At 33.8% G+C, this 21,594-nt stretch overlaps 1 protein-coding gene and 1 gene segment (V, D, J or C); both read right to left on the reverse strand.

Moving 5' to 3' along the window:
• Positions 1-1,020: 1,020 nt before the first annotated feature.
• LOC113659468 (M1-specific T cell receptor beta chain-like) lies at positions 1,021-20,503 on the reverse strand. The gene is made up of 9 exons (XM_047821629.1): positions 20,376-20,503; positions 19,959-20,270; positions 7,327-7,671; positions 6,895-6,998; positions 5,266-5,320; positions 3,073-3,426; positions 2,614-2,625; positions 2,364-2,461; positions 1,021-2,037 (listed from the first exon to the last, which is right to left on the reverse strand). The coding sequence occupies exons 1-9, from the start codon at positions 20,416-20,418 to the stop codon at positions 1,987-1,989; spliced, it is 1,374 nt and encodes a 457-aa protein (XP_047677585.1). The 5' UTR covers positions 20,419-20,503; the 3' UTR covers positions 1,021-1,986.
• Positions 6,358-14,774, reverse strand: LOC125145983. The segment is given in 5 exon segments: positions 6,358-6,751; positions 6,895-6,998; positions 7,152-7,173; positions 7,325-7,671; positions 14,671-14,774. Coding segments are annotated over 5 exon segments (558 nt in total).
• Positions 20,504-21,594: the final 1,091 nt, after the last annotated feature.

The raw sequence follows: 21,594 nt of genomic DNA on the forward strand, positions 1-21,594 counted from the left end.
TGGTGTTGATACCTCATATCTTTACTGGTACCACTGGAACGAGACAGCAGGGTTCACACTGGTCTTCACTTCTTTAAGTGTTGGTTCAGTGAATCCAGTCAGTGAGGGTCAGTTTAAATCGAGCAGACCTGAGTGGCTTAATATTATTCTGGAGTCTGATGGAGTGAGTGAGATCGGCTCTGCGGTGTGGTACTGTGCAGCCAGTCCCCACAGCATCCTAGTGCTATCAGAAAGCCGTACAAAAACCACAACAGTTTATTAGGTCTACGAGTACTTCTGAGGCCACATGACCTTGATCGACAGGACGATAGCTATGTTTCATGTGTTCTCCTTACTCAAAGTAAAGAATCAGTCAGAGCATTTTTGAAATATTTTTTTTTATATTTTTTGTAATATTTGATCCTCATTTCAATTTCAACGCAATGATTATTTGATTACTCTCTACTACAAACAAAAATGTTTTGTCTTGTGTTTCAAACTAAGTAGACTAAACATCTCAAGTGTTGACATGTGTGACACAAACAATGAGCAATCTCGAAAAGTTGCACACACATTTCACAAATGAAAATGCTCTGCACCAGTTTCCGCACTGCAGGCTTTCTACTTTGCAGAGCCTTGTGAGCTCTGAGGCTTTTTTACACAACAGCAGGTGTTAGCATAAAGCAGCTCTGTGGTGAAGAACAGAGTGGAACAAAAGCTTCGTTCTGAGACTCTTACCACATCCTCTCCACAGTCTGCCCCAACATCTTCACCTTGCTCTCAGCAAGCAGCTACCACATCCTGCCCCCAGCCTTCACTGACATAGATTAACACACAGGCCTTATGTAGGGGTTGATCCTAAATTTTACGATAAGTAAATAAAAATAACAACTCATGTACAAAAAACTGTTTTATCTTTAGTGGTGCTCTTTGGTATTTAAAAAAAAAAACGCTATGCGTATTATTTTGTCAAAAGGCCATTTCAGTAAATAAAATAAAATAAAATAAAATATATAAAAAAAGATTTTCACATATACATACTTGTTTTGATGTGTTTTAATATAGCTGGAATTATACAGTTCCATTAGTCATTCAACCGTGTTGAATATGTACAGTCAAGCAGCATTAATAATCTTCATGCTGAACTGGAAAATTCAGATATGACCCATGGAACACACCTCCACGGTTTCAAATCTGCAGACTTTCCAATGGAGAAATACAGAGTTTAAAAGAAATGCTGTTTCTGAGAAGCCATTATGCTGTGCAACAATTTTTTCATAAAAACTCATTTACAGTATATGTGAGCAGCACAACAGAAGAAAGAAAATGTGGGCAGAGAGCAGTTTTAGTTACTTTATTGTTCTCTTGAAAGTAAGGAACATATGTACACTAAGGTTGACTTACTTTCCCTGACGTTACTTATTGCATGAGATAATATCAACAAATTATAATGGTTATACAAGTAACAAAGTAAGATAACACGTGTATTAATCAATGTTTTTTTTAAATGTTAACTAACAGTTACTGCTGTTTACTGAATCAATGGCTAAAACTAATTCTAAATAAATTTGCAAAAATGATACTACAGTTCCTAACAATGATTAACTAAGAAAAACTATGTATTTTTGCCTGAGTTCTGAACTTTTACTTTTTAAGCCAGTTATCAACTGCAAGCATTACATAATGTGTTCAACACGACAGACTTGAGAAAAGATCAAATATAACGGTTAATTACAGTACTTCCGTTCATGGTTTCTTCTATAGCAAATAATCTGCTAAGCGACGTAAAGGGAAAATTATATTGCAAGGTAAGAAATGTACAGCAAACAATGAAAGACTACATAGTATAGTTGTATAGCCACAAATGATGTATTAGCATACCTATAATTAGCAGACTTATCACTAATGCTCTAAAATCAAATCTTTTAAAGCTGCATAATGCAAATATGTACATTAGTTTATGACCGTTTGGTAGTTTTATATATAGGCAAATTCGCTGAATATTACTTAGTTCACGATGTCTCCGTTTTCTGTCATCACTGTCTTCTCTTTTGAAGGCTGCAGGAAAGATATATATCCTTAATTAAATACCATAATCTAAACAAGCAAAATCAAAACAATTTGCTGCAACTGTATTATTACCCTTAAGGGTTATAATACATTATGATACTTTAATAGCCATTTAAAGGTATTCTATAAACATTGGTACATTAATTATAATTATAATAAGTGTTAACTAAATTGATTTAATAATAATTACTTTTATGGTACGGTAGAAGCATACTACAGTCAGTGTGGCTAGATGGTAGGTTATGCATAAATAAACTACTGTATGCGTATACAATTTATTATAAAGGCAACATTGTGACTATGTAAATTTGTACCTTGCACATCCACACCAAAATGCTGACAAAAACAGCATACAGCAGACTTTTGCTAATAAAAATCATGTAGCCAAATTGCACCATGAGATACACCCTCACTAAAAACACAAAAAGGCAAATAACAGTTTTATTACCAAAAAAAAACAACAACATCAACAACAAAAACATTTAGAATCAATGTTGCTTTCCTCTTTAATGTACATTCATAATATAAACTCTGAAAATAGCCTGGAAATCCATTTCAACTCACCTGGTATTTTGCCTGAAAAACAAAGAAAGTAAAACAACATAAATGAATGCATCTTACACTGGACCAAGTATTTAAGAAACAGAACTATGGGTTCTCAGCTCCATGACTGGTGTGCTACTGGCCTTCGATTTTTCCCTGGATGTCATATTAATGTCCTAACTTAACTGAATCTACACCACAACAGTGGATGTGTTTACTGTGTTAAGGAAACATTACATGGACATTTTTTTCTTCACCACTACTTCAACACTGTTTCTCATTTAAGATTTTAACACAGCCAATTGTCAGAAAAAAAGAGATGTTGTTGCATAAGATGTTTTCCTATTTTCTTATGTTGAATTTGTAAGAGTTACCTAAGGGCAAATTTTTTAGCCCAGTCATGGAACCTCCAGGTGTTTCTGAATCGAGAACCTTTATGCCTTAGGGTTATTTTATATACATACTGTATTAATTTTTTACCTGGTGAATATGCGATGTTGGTTTGAATCTCCTCATTTTCACTTCCATTGTAGAAAGAAATGATGCAAGTGAATTTGTTTTTGACGTTGGTCCACTCAGTATGATTGACATGCAATCTGCTGGACATACTGTAGAAACTTGTGTTTATATTTTGTTGTGCTACATGGTCGGTTGCAACACCATTATTTCTCTCTTTTTCATTAACTTGCCAAATAATGCTAACATGATCGGGATAAAAATGTGTGGCTAAGCAGACCAAAGTTACTTTGCCTTTTCTTCCCTGGGCTTTGCAGAGTTCTTTTGGAGAAGGTGGCATCAAGGTTACAGTTGGAGGGGTGATGGTCATGTTGGGCTCTTAGAAGAAAGAAAAAATGTTTAGACTAATTAACAATTAAAATTTGAAGTCCAAAAGCAAGCCAAATATTAACATGTAACTTTTTTTTTTTTTTCAAAAAACCCTCTAAAAGTATTAAAACAACAATGTCAATTATTTTATTTTAAGTATACACTAAAAGCATTGGGTTTGAAATCAACATATAATGAATATTAGATGATTGATAAGAATTTCAGCTTTCATTTACTGATCAAAAATGATTGGAACATGTGACTGACATGACTCTTGTTGCCCAGGCAAGTCACGATAGTCAATACACTAGGTTTGATCCCTGGGTTTCTTAAGGATAAACCCATTAGGATGAACATAGGGAAACATTGTTCAAACACAATGGAGATATTGTCATACCCTGGGCATGCATGGCGGCTTCTGGAACAGGCACACAAATCTTTATGAATGATGTAATTTATGATGATGATTTTAAACTGGGCAACGCAACCACCAGACCTACACAAATGAGCAATATCTCACCTCTTGTAGATGAGTCTGAACAAACAAACAACTGAAATAAGCTGCGTTATACAGTATTTGGTGGTGTCATGGGTTCTCTGGCTAGATCCAGTTATTGCAAGCAAGAGATATACAACCAAAAATTAAATGTTATTTACCTGAATTTACTTTAAGACTATGTGCCATGTTCTAAGTTGCTAATGTAACACATCTATTTCTAAATACAAGGAAAGTAAAGCTGATATTCTGATATTAATCTTATGATCTTAAACCCAAATGTCTTCAGTGTAACGCAAAATCAATAAACTCAACCTTGCAGATCTGTTACTTACAGATATGAATAGCAATTTACAGCAATAATTAATTCATTAGTGTCATGACTGCTGACAATATTAATAAAGATTAATTGCATCATGAAATGTAGAACAAAAAAAAGAAATCTTGAATAGCTCAAATTGCAGGGTATAAAGCTAAACATATATGCTACGTAAGTATATTTAATTAGCGGAATGAGGTACCAATACATTAATATTATGAATGAACTATTAATATATGACTCAGCTGTTAAATTAAACACATATTGTTTTCTAATGGATCAAGAATTACTGCATGTACACATAGGTCATATTACATTTACTGTACATTTACAGCATTTAGCATTTACATTTAATTATTAAATAAGTATTAATATCTTGCTTATTGGTAGTTTTTTAACCTAAAGAAGTATTGTAGTACTTAACTCACAATTTACTGAATGCTTTTATATGCATATTTGGGTGGTGTAGAGCTACTAAACTTTACCTATCAGCTTGAACAGATTATTTTGTTGGTATAAAATGTTTAAAAAATATTCTATCATCTAATCAACTACATTTTGTACATTGTGAATGTGAATTGTATATAGAGTACTTGGTAAATGATCACTGAATTTATGAAATAGTAACGCATACAAATTCCAATTTTATGTAACTAAAAGATGTTGATTTAACTCATGACAGAACCAAACTTACATGAACTTGCTTTTATCAGTAGATTTTATCGCATATCTGATCACTAGTTTTCCAATAGAAATACAAATAATGTACATTTTCCAAGTTGTACATGATAACTATAATATAGATAGATTTTTGAGAGATGGTACTGTATATAGGAAGCCATAAAAACTCTTTTTTAATTTGTGAATCTATTAAACTTTAAAATGAAGACACAAGTGAGGTTGTTGAACTGACGATCAAAGTGACTTTATTACTCTGACTATGACTAGGTAAATACTATTAGCACATGGGAATACAAGAGGACAATGAAGAATACAATGATAATCCTTTGAGGTTTTTACTCAACTCACTCACCTAGAACTGTTAGTCTCGTCCCCGGTCCAAATTTCAAATCAGCAAAGCTGTCACACTGACAAAAGGCCTGACATAAACTGCAACATCTTAAAGGCACTGATGGCTATCAGTGTTTGAGGCCCCTCGTCTATTAGAGACTGGAAAAGACAAAGCTTTCCTCTGTATAACCTAAAAGGGGCCTCTCATAACTTTCAGAATGGTACAATATCTTCTAGGTCTGATTTGTGTAAAATGTTTTTCATTTATTTTAATAAGCCGTCTGTGGGGATTGGAGCTTTATTTATAGCATGATCCGTCATGCCTGTTTGTCGGTAATTTTTGTTGCTGTTAAACAAAATGTAAATGTGGATTGTAGACATAATTCATCATTTATTTTCAAGATTTAATCTTTAAAATGTTGGACACAAAGATGTAAGAAGTAAAATGTAAGGATTTTCAAAAATGTGCTTGGTGTATGCTCTGTTTTATGGGTTTCTTCCAGGTACTCTGGCTTCCTCTTCCAGATCAAGACATGCCTTGTAGGCTGATTGACATCTCTGAATTGTAGGTAATATGTGAATGTGTGTGTGATTATGCCTTGTTATGGGTTGGCACCCCATCCTCTGTGCACTATGCCTTATGCCCAAGTCCCCTGGGATAGACTACAGGTTCTCTGCAACCCTGTGTATGATAATTTGTACAGAAACTGGATGGATGGATGGATGGATGGATGGATGGATGGATGTTGCACACATCAAGTTGCTGCCTTAGAGTTACTATAAGAATTTTGGATTTTTCCACAAGCATAAGTGCATTTCCTTTTTATTCTCAAATGTTGCAAAACCATGCAGGTAAGGCTGTTCTAAATTACCATTTGATATGAATGTATGTGTGTAAATGGTGCTCTGTAATGCCCTGGGGTGTCATTCTGGCTGAATTCTCCTTCTTTGTTGTTACTGAGTTACCAGGCTTGGCTCACAATCCACCATGACCACGATAAAACATGAATTTTATGTAGGACACAGTCAACAAAACATTTTGTTTTTCAAATGTGATCACACATTACTCATGTAATCACGTGTGAAAAGCATCAGTATCATGAACATACATAGGCATAATCACGTGTTTTATTTTAATACATTTTATGATACAGAAATCATTATTATGAAACATTTCAAGCAAGCCTGAATAATGTAGACAGTCATAAGAAATTCTTGTTTTATACATCAAGTGAAAGAATAATTGCAGAGTAAAAATGTTTCTAATAAAAATCTATTCAAATATGTATAAATTGAATTAAACCAAGCAGTAGTAAAGAAAAATAAATCGAATGTATTGCAGAATTAGCAAAGCGAAAATCTTCGTGCCTTTAAATACAGAGCTTATCTGAACTAACTGTTAGATTATTGGTATCAACGGTGTAAAAGTCCTCCTCTGTCATGTGACCACATGGCAGTTCTCCATCATGCCCATATCAGTCACATTGCCTTTACTTTGAAATAAAACCCTGTGCAACAGAAAATTTGACTTTATTTCAACACGACTGCTTTCAGGTTAAGCAATTAATAGTATTGGCACATATATTTAGTGTAATTTGTGGACAGCAACATTATAAAGGTAAACATGATAGCAATGATGGAGGCTCTTTACCTGTCTCTTGATGACGTACAGGATGAATAAGCCGTACGCAATGCTCTTGCCAATGAACATGCCGTAGGCCAGCATAGTTACATTCGCTGATTGAATATATTTTTCTAAAATCAGACAGAAGAGAAAAAAATTTAAATGTAAATGTAATATTTTCAATATCATTCAAAATAGTATATGTATTTAAATAAAGAGCAGCGTTTTAGCTTGTCTCAATATTGGATCTAGAGTATGCCATGAATTGTAGAAAAAGATCTTACCGACTAAATTCTCACCAAGATCTTGAAACAAACAAACAAACAAAATTGTAAACATGTTAATCTTAAGATGATAGAATAATAATAATAATAATAATAATAATAATAATAATAATAATAATAATAATAATAATAATAATAATAATAATAATAATAATAATAATAATAATAATAATACTTTTTGGTGATCTATAGGAGTCACTGTGTTCTGTGTAGACTGTCCCATTGAAGAAACTGACAGTACAGGTGAACTCTTTGCCTTTAGTCCACTCATCTTTGTAATTGATGTTCAGTCTGCTGGAGATGCTGTAGAAATTTGTTGTAACATTTTGGATGGCAGCTTCGTCTGTGCTCACATCAGTTTCACGTTTTTCTCCATCAACAGACCAGGACACAGACACATGGTCAGGATAAAATCCTTCAGCCACACAAACCAGTGTGACGTTTGTCTTTGTACACACTTCATTCTCTGAAACATTTAGCAGGCTGACTCTCTTTGGCTCTGTGATTTTAATACTGTTGTCTGAAAATACAAAAAATTGAACATTTGTGGTTGTCAGTATAAAGGTTTATGGTTTAAGACATAAATATTATTAGGTTCCAGCATTATGGTTATGACATTTGCACTCACTTTGACTAACACAATTCTTTTCACAGTAAATACAAGTCTAGGATCAATGAGGCAATTTGCTTATGTTGTAATTTACCAAGAAAATCTTGAAAACTCTCAATATTGATGTTGATGATGATAAATGTTTAAAATAGCAATTTATCAACAATATGAAGACAAGGTTTTTAGTGAGAATACTCCTTTTGTACATTTTGTATACAGTATAACATGAAATATACATGAATAAACACAAAAACTGTAGATTTGAAAATATGGTAATACACCATTAAGAAAAAACGGTGTTATGGATGTGAAATGTGTTTTATAGATGTGATGTGTCACATGCTGATTAAAAGAGCTGTTGATTTGAAATAAACAAATTTGTCCACTACCTCCTTTGTCCAGTAGTATAGTACACTCAATTACATAAGCACAAATATGAGACAAATATACTGACTGATACGGTCACGGTTTATGGCTATTTAGGTGATGTGTTTATAAAAACCTACATGCCCCATATGAAAAATTACTAATCACAGCATTTTTAAAGGCTTTGGTAGGAAATGCTTTTGTTTTGTGCATTTTTAATAGTTATTTATGAATATTCTTAATAAACAAAAAAGTGATTATTATTATGATACTTTTTTTTGCACCTTATTATAAATACTGTCTGCATTATAACTAATCTAATCTTTAGTTTTGTATTTCAATCTGGTTCTTTTTTCTTACACCTTTTATTTCCACAATTATTCACAAATACATCTACACCTTGGAATATCAGCATTTTCATATTGAATATGCTGCAATCAAATAGTCGCATACGATACAAACAAAGAAACCAAGAAGTATGAAGTATTAAGAACTTTTATCCCCTGTTTTTATGGTTTCTGCCTGTAGGAAATTGCTTTGTTTGCATTTTATTTATACAAAAGAAGCTGTCTGTTCAGAATCTTTTGATTTAAGGGAATATAATGCAATATGCTAAAGATTCTGACAGGAAAAGAATTATAATATTAGAACTGATTTTAAAGAAAAAAAATCCTCTCCAAATATGGAGACAGGTTTACATCAAGCTAATATTTTGAAATGGTTATAAAAAACATCAAAATAATTGTATTAAAAAGCATAAAATATAGTAAGGCATGTCCTATGTTCTCTGTAGTAGTAAATGCTGAAACAGTGAGAGGTGAGTTACATCAAATAGGATAGGCATTGTTACACCAAACAATGCACCGTTTAACCTAAAAATAACAACTTTACAAATTCATAATAAAGAACTACATTGATACATTATTGCTACTTCTCTAATTAAAGCTAGCAGATTAAAAATATGTAGATGATAAAAATCACCTAATGAACAATGCATTATGTCTTTTGATGCATTGCACTTTTTTGGATTATCATCTGATGTTACAGTTGAACCTAACTGACTCCTTGGCAGGAAACCACAAGCAATTTTCTACGAAACTACAATGCTCTTGAAAGTTTTACCAACTTCTGTACAAACTCTCTTAATCAAATCTTCTAGCATAACTGCCTTCAAGCTTTTACATATATTATGCATTTTTTATAAACATTGATAAACAGAGCTTAGTTCTCAGCTATTCTGTGCATTATATACAAAAGAAAAGAACATTTTTAGTGAGTTTTGGTCATTGTTGTACTACTACTATTTTACAGATTTAAATTACTGGTTCAGGTATTTACCATCTTTTCTGACATAACATAAAGGTGCCTAAAAGTTATTGCAATGTTTGAATCAAACAGATAAGCTTTAACTTACCAAGAACAGTGAGTTTGGTTCCTTGGCCAAAGTGTGCAGGCAGGTTGTTCACATTGAATTTCAGTAAGAGTAAAACAACCTGATGCTCATAGATTCTTAGACCTGGTAGTCTATTTTATCCATCTACACTACTCTTTAAACCCCTGGGTTCTTTAAAATAGTATACATAAAGCAAATTTGTCTAAGATGTAAAAAGTATCAGAAGTCTAAAATCATGTACTGAAAGATAATTTAGATCAGTTCAAAGCCCTAAAGTGCCTTATTTAATTCGATTAATCATCCTACTGTATAATCAAGAATGATATAAAACATGTTTATTCACAAAATGCCCAATTCCAACATTCCTTACAGAATGCTGTAAAAGTAAATGTCAAAGAATAAAGAAACAAACAAAAAAAAACCCTGATGTTAAAGGTACTATTTTTGAAAAAATAATAGTGAATTTCTCACCTATTACTGTGAGTCTGGTGCCACTGCCAAAGTATGCTGGGTTGTTGTAGTTCACACTGATATCATGCTATAGATAAAACCTGCACTAGTCTCATGATCTGCTACACGCCAACAATCAGGATTTTAAAGGGCAGTTAATCTAATGGTTAATTTAAATTAATGCTATTTTACTTGTAGCAATACAGTTAGAAGAGAGGCAAAAAAGTTTGCACTGAAACTATAACAGACTGTATTGTATCACATCAGTTTTTCAGATGTATAGAATTACAAATCAATATCACAATCCATTAGGGATCACCAGAGCTGAGTGGTTAGCATAGTAAACAGTGATTAGTAGATATTAGTAGCATTATATTCTTACCAAGGACTGTTAACTTGGTCCCTCCACCAAAGTAAGCTTGAAGGCTCCCAGAGACACAGCATACACTAATAGCTCACTAACGAATTCAACCAGGTATTTTGTTCCAAATACTCCAATCAACTATTTGCCTATTTATTTATTTTAGTGCATCATCAATCTTTTTTGTCACTGATGTCTATTATCCATTCCTCATCTATCCAAAAGGAGACCAGAATGTCTTTTATTTTCAAGTTTCAGCTACAGTACATACAGTAGTCATTATGCATTAATATCTAAGTTAAGCAAATCATTCCTTTCAAGAAATATTTAAATCACTGATTTAAACTTTCTCACCTCTTACTGTAAGTTTAGTTCCACTGCCAAAGTATGCTTGATTGTAGCCTGTCACACTGACACTAAGCAACTAAAAAACCCTTACACTTTTTGGTGAAACAAATAAAGCTTTGCTATTACACAATTAAAAAAAAATTAAGTCATAATTGTTTTCCTTACCTAAAACAGTGAGTTTGGTGCCTGTTCCAAAATAGGCTTGCAAACCAGAGCACAGAGTTTCAAGGCTGTATCTTTAACATCTACACTTTGCTTAGAGTTTTGCACTTAAACATTTACAAACTTGCCATGTACTGTACTTCTTGCACACTTAAAGCTTTATTAGCTCAAGACATTCATAGAGAGAACTGATATTTCTAACCAAGAATGGTAAGTTAACATCAAACTGCCCAAGCACAATTACAATTACAAATTCAACGATAGAATAAAACAGAAAGCTTACCGAGAACTGTGAGTTTAGTCCCCTGGCCAAAGTGTGCAGGCTGAGTGTTCACAATGAACAGCAGTAACATTAAAACAGCCTGTAGAACTTAGGCTTGAATGGATACCAACTCTGAACTATTTACACTTTTTCTACAGAACCTTTACTATAATGTTTCCCTCACAAATCAAATAAAACATTAATCAAGGAAGAAATCATATTTTCTCACCTAGAACTGTGAGTTTAGTTCCACTGCCAAAGTATGCAGGATTTGTAGTCGTCACACTGACACTGAGCTACTGAAAAACCTCCACTCTTTTTGTGCATAATGAATGTGAACCTCAAAGTAGCTCTACTATTATATAACTACATTTCCAAGCTCTTAAGAGGACATACAGTATAGATATGAGCATTTTTTTTTCTTACCTAAAACTGTGAGTTTGGTGCCTTCTCCAAAAAATGCTTGTGAACCAAAGCACAGAGATTTAAAGCTGTAGCTTTAGCTTGAAGGATTACTCTCAATATTGCAGTGTTATTAACATCTGACATTTGAATTAAACCAATTACAGTTCAAGCAACTTTAGTCTAGTAAATCTAAAGAGAAGATTCATATTTCTTACCAAGAACCGTTAGTTTTGTCCCGTCACCAAAGTATGCTGGATTGTTTGAGCACAACGTGAACACTTATGAAAGAAACGGCTTGAACTGCATTCTCTGAACTGTAGCCTTCTCTAGCCTGAGCTTTTTCCTTTAACAAAACCTTTCAGATTTGCCCTGTTTTCCAAAACGCATTAACGCATGGTTTCCAACACACAAAATTTATAACATTAAATAGTTGATTAGTAACATGATATTACTTACCAAGAACTGTTAACCTGGTCCCTTCACCAAAGTGAGCTTCACGGCCCCCAGAGGCACAGCATACTAACGCACTAATGAAATTATCTATCCATCATGTCCTAGTTACTCTGTACAATCCATCATTTAACTAATGCTTGATTATTGTTCACAAGCAGACTCACTTTAACCTACATATCCAGCTAATGGCATCTCTATCTAATTAAAGAGGACAGACATTGAGATCAGAATAATTAGAATTATTAGCTTATTAAAAAAATTAGCTTTTTTAAGAAACAAATTTAAAGAGTAACCATACTTTTTAAAAGAGTTATTGAATCGTTCTCACCTATTACTGTAAGCTTTGTTCCACTTCCAAACACAGCAGGATAGGTGCCTGTCACACTGATCTTAAGCTACTGAAAAACTCCTAAAGGACTTATTATTTTTTCAGTGCCCTAAATAAATTGTACTAAATGAACGTTATATCTTTTCTTCTTTCCACAGATCAGCAAAACTAAACACTTTTTATATTAAATAACAACCACAATTAACTAGTAACATTATATTTCTTACCAAGGACTGTTAACTTGGTTCCTCCACCGAAATGAGCTGGATTGCCCTGAGAGGCACAGCGTACAAACTCACTAATGAAATCGCTTATCGACTATCATGTGCCGATGAAATCAACCATCATGTACCAAAAAGCTATTGTTTTTCTAGTGTTTGCTTATTTTTGTGTGCACCCTGTGTATGTTTTTAGAAAGTTTGCCACATTTATAGACATAGCTGGTCTAGCTGGACAAGATCTATCTTTAGAATAGCTGATTAATTATAGATTTAAAAAGTCCAACCTTCTTCAGAAACACAATAAATGGACTAAGAGAAACTGAATCTGTTATATATCATACTTTAAGCAAATATAATGTTTTCTCACCTCTGACTGTCAGTTTGGTTCCACTGCCAAAGTGAGCAGGATAGTTGCCACTGACTGACACTCAGCTACTGAAAAACTCCCTAAGGACTGAATATTTTTTCTATTTTCTCAAAAGGCATTACCATCTGTATAATCCTTCCTTCCTTTTACAGCAAAGTTAAACGCATGCTAAGATTAAAGAGTACTGATTAACTGATTAGTGACATTATATTTCTTACCAAGAACTGTTAACTTGGTTCCTCCACCGAAGTAAGCTTGACCGGCTCCAGTGGCACAGCATACAAGCTCACTAATGAAATTACCATCCATCATCTGCCTGTTGCTTAATTTCTTTTGTGCAGCACATGTACATCATGTGTATTTTTATCAAATCTATGTAGGAGCTCATTGTCCTTATAACTGCTTTCCCAAACATGTCCCACAACTGAATAACTCTTTCAGAAACGATATATATACTTTGCTTTATATATGCTTTAAAAAGATATAATTAAGGTTTCTCACCTGTGACTGTTAGTTTAGTTCCACTACCAAAGTAAGCTCGGTCGTTGCTATCACACTGATACACTGCTACTGAAAATCTCCTTAAGGACTGAATTTTTTCTACGACCTACTCTTTTTTGTTACTCTTTTTTAGCAAAGCTACACACTGATAAAATTACAGAGTTATTGTAGATGACTTGTAACATATTTCTTACCAAGAACTGTTAATTTGGTTCCTCCACCAAAGTAAGCTTGACTGGTTCCAGAGGCACAGTGTACAAGCTAACTAATGAAATTATCCAACCATCTTGTGGCAAAAAGAAACCCGTCATATGCCTATTGCTTAAATTCTTTTGTGCATCACATGTATATCAGGTATATACAGTATATATATTTATAGGGAGTTTATCAAATCTATACAGATACTTTCTCCCAATAATAACCTTCATGAACATGATACACAAATGAATAAACTTTTCCTACACACATTATACCTAGTCTGAATGAAACTGCATCCTTAATATATCATGTTTAAAAAATATATACATAATTAAGCTTTCTCACCTCTGACTGTCAGTTTAGTTCCACTGCCAAAGTGAGCAGGATCGTAGTTATCACACTGACACTAAGCTAATGAAAAACATTCACTTACGACTATAGTGCTTTAGATTGTACTATAATTTTTTGATACTGGAGCAAAATTTTAACACAAATAATTAAAGAAAGAATATAATATTACCAGCAAAGAAAAACCTTTTATAACTTTGTTTCTAAGATTGCTCTATAAGAAACTGTACTCATGCTTTTGTCAAGTTCAATCAAATTTTCTCTCAAATTTTCGTGAGTTTAGTTCCACTGCCAACGAATGCAGGATTGTTCATCACATTTACACTAAGCTACTTAGAAAATGTTCACAATGTCCAGATTGTTTTTGACCTTCAATCTAGCCATGTTGACATACAGTAAGCACACAATATGGACCTTTTGATTGGATTTTTTCTTACCTAAAACGGTGAGTTTGGTGCCTGTTCCAAAATATGCTTCTGAATATGAGCACATAGGTTCATGGCTGTATCTTAAACATCTACATCTCAATCAATTATTGTTCTTTCATCAAAGTAACTGGATTTCCATATGATTAAATGAACTTAAATACAAAACATTTACAGTCTACATGCATTGCTTGATTAGATTGACTTGATTTCCTTATATATACCCACTTTTTTCCCTTCATATATATGGTATAAACCTGTTGCTTCCTTCAGTAAGAAATGCTGTAATCTTTTCAAACAAAAAACACAAGCAATACTTACCAAGAACGGTCAGCTTTGTTCCGCTGCCGAAATAGGCTTCATAATTGGCACAGTATTTGGTTGTCATGTCAAAAAGTGTGTCTTGATTCAAGCTCTAATTACTATTTATTTAATTCCAGTTATGCAAACGATTAGAAAAGTAGAGTTTTATTTTTTCTTCACATAATTTCAAAGAACTTAAGTATTTTCTTACCTAAAACTGTGAGTTTTGTTCCATCTCCAAAGTATGCTGGCTCAGTGTAGGTCACAGCCTGATTGCATTAACTAATTTCCCTGATCTCTTTAATGCTATCATGTCAACCTGACCTGATGAAAATTTTCAAATAAATAGTAGCCTTGACTCTAACTAAAAACCTGAATGCTACGGTTTTAAGACAAAAACTTTCTTACCTAAAACTGTGAGTTTTGTTCCATCTCCAAAGTATGCTGGCTCATTGTAAGTCACAGCCTGATTGCATTAACTAATTTCCCTGATCTCTTTAATGCTATCATGTCAACCTGACCTGATGAAATTTTTCAAATAAATAGTAGCCTTGACTCTAACTAAAAACCTGAATGCTACAGTTTTAAGACAAAAACTTTCTTACCTAAAACTGTGAGTTTTGTTCCATCTCCAAAGTATGCTTGGTCACGGTTATCACAGTATGATTGTACGAACAATTTTTTCTGATCTCTAATGCTAGTTGTTTGTACTTTGCCTCTATAAGTTTTTACATACTATAAGTTTTTATATAGTAATAATATAAAATAACATATCTTGGTTTCTGCTAAAGATGTAGATGTATAACATTAACAACTTAAATAGGATATTTACTTTCTTTTATTGGAATGGTCTCCAAACTTTAAGACAAATCAGCATTTCTTCTGCAGTGTCTAAAAGTTGAGCACTTCAGATTTCTGACTGGCAATGCAATTTGACATTTTCAGATGGGTGATAAAAACAAGTTCAAAACATTCTTACCTAAAACTGTTAATTTTGTTCCATCTCCAAAGTATGCTTGATAACCGCTGTCACAGTATGATTGCGTGAACAAATTTCCCAGATCTGTCTAATGCTAATACTGTCGACTTAACCTGACAAAGTTTATCACGCATTCGCTTTGTATTTGAAGGTTTCTAACTAAACCAGCTCGAAACGACAGCTCCAAAGGCTGAGTGAGACAGCACTTTGGATAAAAACTACATAGATTTGCTCCACTAGCACAGAAATGGTCACAAATCATTTCATTAAATCTTAACATCTAGATTAGTTAAGTATTATTATTACTATTAAAATAAATTTAACAGTAATTGAAAGCTCAGAAACAAGATTTTCTTACCTAAAACAGTGAGTTTCGTTCCATTTCCAAAGTATGCTTGATTGGCATTGGCACAGTACACTTGTGCAAACAAATTTCCTAGCAATTTCTTTCCATAAGTTTCTAAATATATACTATATGACTACTTAATTTCTACTTAGTGCTCCTATGGCTAACTGAAATAGTACATTATATAGAGAAGATTACTGATAACTAGATAATAGCCACTGGCACTTAAAGACAGATTCTTCATCCATTAAAGCAAAGCAAAGAGGCTTTCTTTGGTATTTAATTCACGTATGTGCATTAACTAAACAACGCTGACAATCACAAAGCCAAAACTTTCTTACCTAAAACTGTGAGTTTAGTTCCAGTTCCAAAGTATGCTGGATAGGCGTTGGCACAGTACACTTGTGCAAACAAATTTCTTAGATCTGTCTAACGCACGTTTTAACAACCTGGCCTAATTCCATTTATAATCCTGCTTATGGCTGATGTGGCTCAGTAAAAATACATTTTAGATTTAAAAATGCATAAACATAGACCTGAACAATATAGTCACAATTTATATATAAAAATTTTAATCTAGTGGACTTACCTAAAACAGTCAGTTTTGTTCCAGCTCCAAAGTATGCTTGACTTCCAGTGTCACATTGTAAAGTAGTGCTTCAAAATATGCATCAAGTCCTATGTAGTAATCCATGATAAAATATAAAACATGAAAAAATCAAGAAATAAATCTTTTTCAATTTAAAAACATGTTGGTGCAAAGTTTTAAGTGATGTCTTGTTACAAAAATTATAAAAAACTGAGATGCAACAATGTGCAATTCCAAAATGATGAAAAAAAAAAATAAAATCATCAGTAATGAATCAGAAAAAGGAAAGCAACATATTGAAAATGAAACAGAGTCCTGAGGTTTAAATTGATGTTAAATAAAGCACATATTCCTGCTCTCGGATCGATTGACACTAGCAGTAAATACGGGGAGGTTTTTGTACGGCGGCTCTATGGAAATGTATCATCGTGGCCCCCTGTCCCCACGGTGTTAAAGCATTGAACAAAAACAAAAGTGTGTTTTCTGCCTCTCACCCCTACCCCTCCTGCACCTCACTTTATCTTTATTTCTCATCAGACACTTTGCACACTATTATAATTTTGTCAGGTGTTTAAACAAGCAGTGTAATCTAAACTGAATGCTGCTATTTGTGAGTACCAAGAAATCGAGCAGGTGCTCCGTATCCAAAAAAAAAATCTTCCTGTGTCATAGACCACACACCCACCACCTCATGTAACCTTAACAAAGTATGACTGATTGCAAGAACTGCTACCTTCATTGTAGCTACACCAGGAGATGGAGACACAGAAGACTTACAGTATATTACAAACATTCATTTACTAACGGATGCTGTGAAATACTGATAACATGCCATGGTTTGCATAAGTATATGCCTGTTGGACTTGGATAACAACATGGAACATGCTATGGACATAATTGGGATTTTTTTTGGGTTCTGAGAATGCCTGCTATGCTTATGTTATGCAGGCTTGGGACAAACCATTCTAGTGCAATATTTAATATTACTACAGGAGCTTTGTAACACAATCCTTTCAGCAAATTGCAAAAATATGAATTTGCTTATATTTTTTGAGCATTATAATATCGAACACATTTTTATCTCTACAACTTTATTCTGCATATCATGTAAGCTCTCATCTCTACCCTCTCGGTCCACCCCAGTGCTTCTACTTAAATGCTAAAAAATAACTAGAACAAAACACAAATATGCAAGCTGTTATTTCTTTATACAGTAATCAGTTGCTGTCAGAAGTCACATAAATAGTTGAATAGAGGTAGCAGGTCTGCAAACAAGCTTAAGCTTGAATACATAGTCTTCATATGAATAAACCTGCTCCCAGGGGCACACGGGAGAAAAATATCATGCATGTGCTATGGGTTGGAGATGTGTCTTAAGAAAACACTGAATCCCAAACTTCTAAGGAAGTAAACACACTTGAGCCGTTGTGACACCATTTAGCTGGTCCACAAATATTAGCAAAAAATATAAGTGCTCAAAAAAGTTTTTTTATTTTTATTTTTTAAGATTTGCTTTCTTAATCCCCCTCCTTCCTTTCCCATAGGCCCCCTGCTTCACATTTCTATCAGAGTTTTCATTATTATGACCACCTGTTAAAAGCCCCAAGATATATTAGAAAACATAACTAAACAAACAGAAGCCTGAAGACCAAGGAGCTATTATAACGAACCCCAGACAAAAAAAAAACTTACTTCTAGTAAAGCATCCGTAGGATTATCAAAAACAGGTTTGTGTCTAAGTTAAGAAAAATCAGGTAATATTCCTCATATTCTATACAATGATTGATTTTTTTCAGCAGTCACTTCAGATTATTAACATCATTTTAAATTACAGCTCCAAAGTTCGCTGATTTTTCATGAGTCGAGATTTTCTGTAGTGTTAAGACTGCCTGTTTTAAACATAAGCAGTTGCCTTTGTAAACACTGACATATCATATAAACTTAAATCTTCACCTAACTAACCAAGGTGAAAAGTGTCAGGATGGGTTAGCTGTAATGGTTAGAGACTGTAGCAGTGAGGAAAAGACATGAGGCAGAGATAATGGTAGCAGAGATGAGGATGTTGAGGTTCTCTTTAGGAGTGACGAAGATGAACAGTATTAGGAACGATGTTTTGGGGACAAGGTCAGAGAGGCTGGATCGATATGGTTTGGACAGGTAGAGGAGGGAGCATGGAGTTAAATGAGGACATGAAGTTAATTGGTGTGAGAGTAGAGGATGCAGAGGATAGAGTTAGGTGGAAACAGATGATTCGCTGTGGCGACCCCTAACGGGGAAAAGCCAAAAGTAATAGAAGATAACAAGAGCAGAATATAAATGTGTCATAATGTGCCACGTTGCTTCCTACATCAGTTAACATGTAGCAGTCTACAAACACGGCCACCATCTGCAACTTCCAAACCACAGAGCAGCCTACAAACATGGCCACTAATGATTACAGCACCCTACAGCCAGCACAAGGTCTCTCATGTTCACGTTCACCATCATTCTTTTTTGCACACAATTGGATTCAGTTCCATGTTCAATGCAATTGTTCATAGTATAAAACTCACTTCATGCTCAGTTATTGTGTTTATAATTATGAATATGTTTCTTGCTCCTGTTTCCTGGTTTATGGCTTTGTTTTGTTTCTATGTAATGCTGTTTGCATAATTAAGAGTTAACAAGACATTAATACTTAATTATTATGATTTTTAATGGCTATTTATATATAATTCACTTGGCTGTTAATGTATAAATATGTACTTTTACAAAAAAAAAACATTTTTTTATTACAATATGGTGTTTGATTAAAATAAATATATATACATGGTACTTTTACCCTATGTGTGATACTGAAAGATCTTAAGTAAAACCTGCAAAGTTCTCTATTATAAATTATCATTATTTCTCAACCCTGTGTAGTGTAACTGCAATTAACAGCAATATTATAATTTCAGATATTAATATCTAAAAATATTTTGATTAAATATTCTGTAATTTTCCTATTATAAGAAACTAGTAAGTTTAGAACATTAGCTAATGTAATTTTTGCTGTAGTTTACTGTAAATGTTGCTATTTCTTCATTTCATCCTGCAGAGGTCAGCATATGATCTGTAATCCACTTTATAGCACTGTAATTACATCAACTTTCTCTTAGTAACCACATAGACATCTTACAGTAAAATCAGTTAGGATTTTATAGCCATCAGGTATAAACACAAGATTTCATTAATTATGCTGATTATATTTCTTGTAATTACAGGATGTTTATTTCTGTGCTGTAAAATAAAGAAAGGAAATAGAAAGATCTAGAAAATAAACTGCTTTAATTCCATCCATCAGCTGCATGCTGTGACTCTTCAGTGGCGTCAATGCTGAGGTTATTGCTCATGTGTGTGGCTCAGTTAAAACACTGTGCTACTGGATGCACAGAAGTACACAGCTGAATCATCCACTTCTAGTTTCTTTAGCTGCAGGGATGTGTGCATAACCTCAGTACGGATCATAGAGTATTTACTATTGTTAAATGGTTCAACTGTTTGAGAAATATCTTTCCCTAAAGACATAGTGATCAGGTCCATTTCACCCAAACTTCTCTGCCTGTACCAGTACATGTAGTAATGGGTGGAGTCATCATGCTGACATTTAATTTCCACTGATTCACCAGCTTTCTTTAAAAGTGCAGTTGGATTTTGACTAATTTTTACTCCATGTAAAGACCCTGTAAGGGAAAGAATACAATTTCTGTTACATCCACTTAAATCATGATTCAAAATTATTTTAATACAGATCTTGTAACTTTGTCATTAATTCAGAAATGTCATACTTGCAGTGATGAGCAAGGCAAACCCGACAAACACCAGCTCCATGAGATGCAGAGGGTAACTGATTGCTGGGCTGTTTCTCTGCTTCGCTTTCACAATTTAGCAGTTCTTATCAACAACAGGAAATGACATCACTAATCTGTTGAAAACACACAGCAGTGGATCTTCATTCATGATTAGTCATATATTTCACATTCTGTATATCTCTGTATAAATGTATATATACACATATACGTAGATTATATCGAAAATGTCAGTGGCATTTTAAATGCACAAGATACATTTTTATCAAAATTGCACACACACACACACACACACACACACACACACACACACACACACACACACACACACACACACACACAGGAAGGTTCTGAGTTTTAATCCAAGACCCACCTTGAGTTACACTTACACTATATCTAATTTATACAGTTTATACAGATGAGCAATTGAAGTCCCCAACCTTCAATTGCTCATCAGTATACACTGTATAAATGAGATATAATGTAAGTCGCATCTATCAAATGCCATAAATAATATTTTATCTGTGAAGATACAGAAAAATACAGGTACTTACCACTTTAATAGGAACATCTGCACATCCACTGATTCATACTAATTTCTAGGGATGTACCGATCCGATATTTTGCATCGGTATCGACGCCGATCCAATCATTTTGAGTGGATCGGGTATTGGTGGTGCGGGTATCGGTGGTATCGGTATATGTGGGTGGGACAGGACCCACCCACTTTTTAAGACCAAGAATATTGGACCCACCCACTTTTACCGTCTCTATTCAGAGCATAATGTCTTTTTTTATTACTTTTCGGAGCGCAGCCATGAGGAATGCCCTAATAAATGATACTCCATTCCGCATTGTACCTACAGCATTGACCACGATCCTGCTTCCTGAAATCCATGGGCGTCGGAACCATTATATGTGGGTGGGACAGGACACGTCCACTTTTTATTTGCCCGTGGTGGTTGATTATTGAACAGCAAACATCATAGACTATTGCTTAAACTTATAAGAAAAATACACTTATATATTAAATTGCATTAATGAAAATAAATATAATAAATTTTATGGTTAATATTTTGCACAACCGCCTGCGACAGACAGGCACATTTAACAGGCGTCCTTTCCATTTAACTCAGCGTGTTAAACATGTCACTCATTTGGGTACAAGGTTTACTGTTTAATACATTTTACATTGTGT

This window comes from Tachysurus fulvidraco, chromosome 12, assembly GCF_022655615.1.
Source record: "Tachysurus fulvidraco isolate hzauxx_2018 chromosome 12, HZAU_PFXX_2.0, whole genome shotgun sequence".
NCBI classification, from domain to species: Eukaryota; Metazoa; Chordata; class Actinopteri; order Siluriformes; family Bagridae; genus Tachysurus; species Tachysurus fulvidraco.

Bases quoted from the DNA above. Each gene is read 5' to 3' on its own strand.
- LOC113659468 (XM_047821629.1), bottom strand. From the start codon at position 20,418: ATGGAGCTGGTGTTTGTCGGGTTTGCCTTGCTCATCACTGCAA. The intron at 20,271-20,375 runs GTATGACATTTC...TTTCCCTTACAG, and splicing joins TGCCTTGCTCATCACTGCAA to GGTCTTTACATGGAGTAAAA. The intron at 2,038-2,363 runs GTACAAATTTAC...TCTTTCCTGCAG, and splicing joins TTTTGGTGTGGATGTGCAAG to CCTTCAAAAGAGAAGACAGT.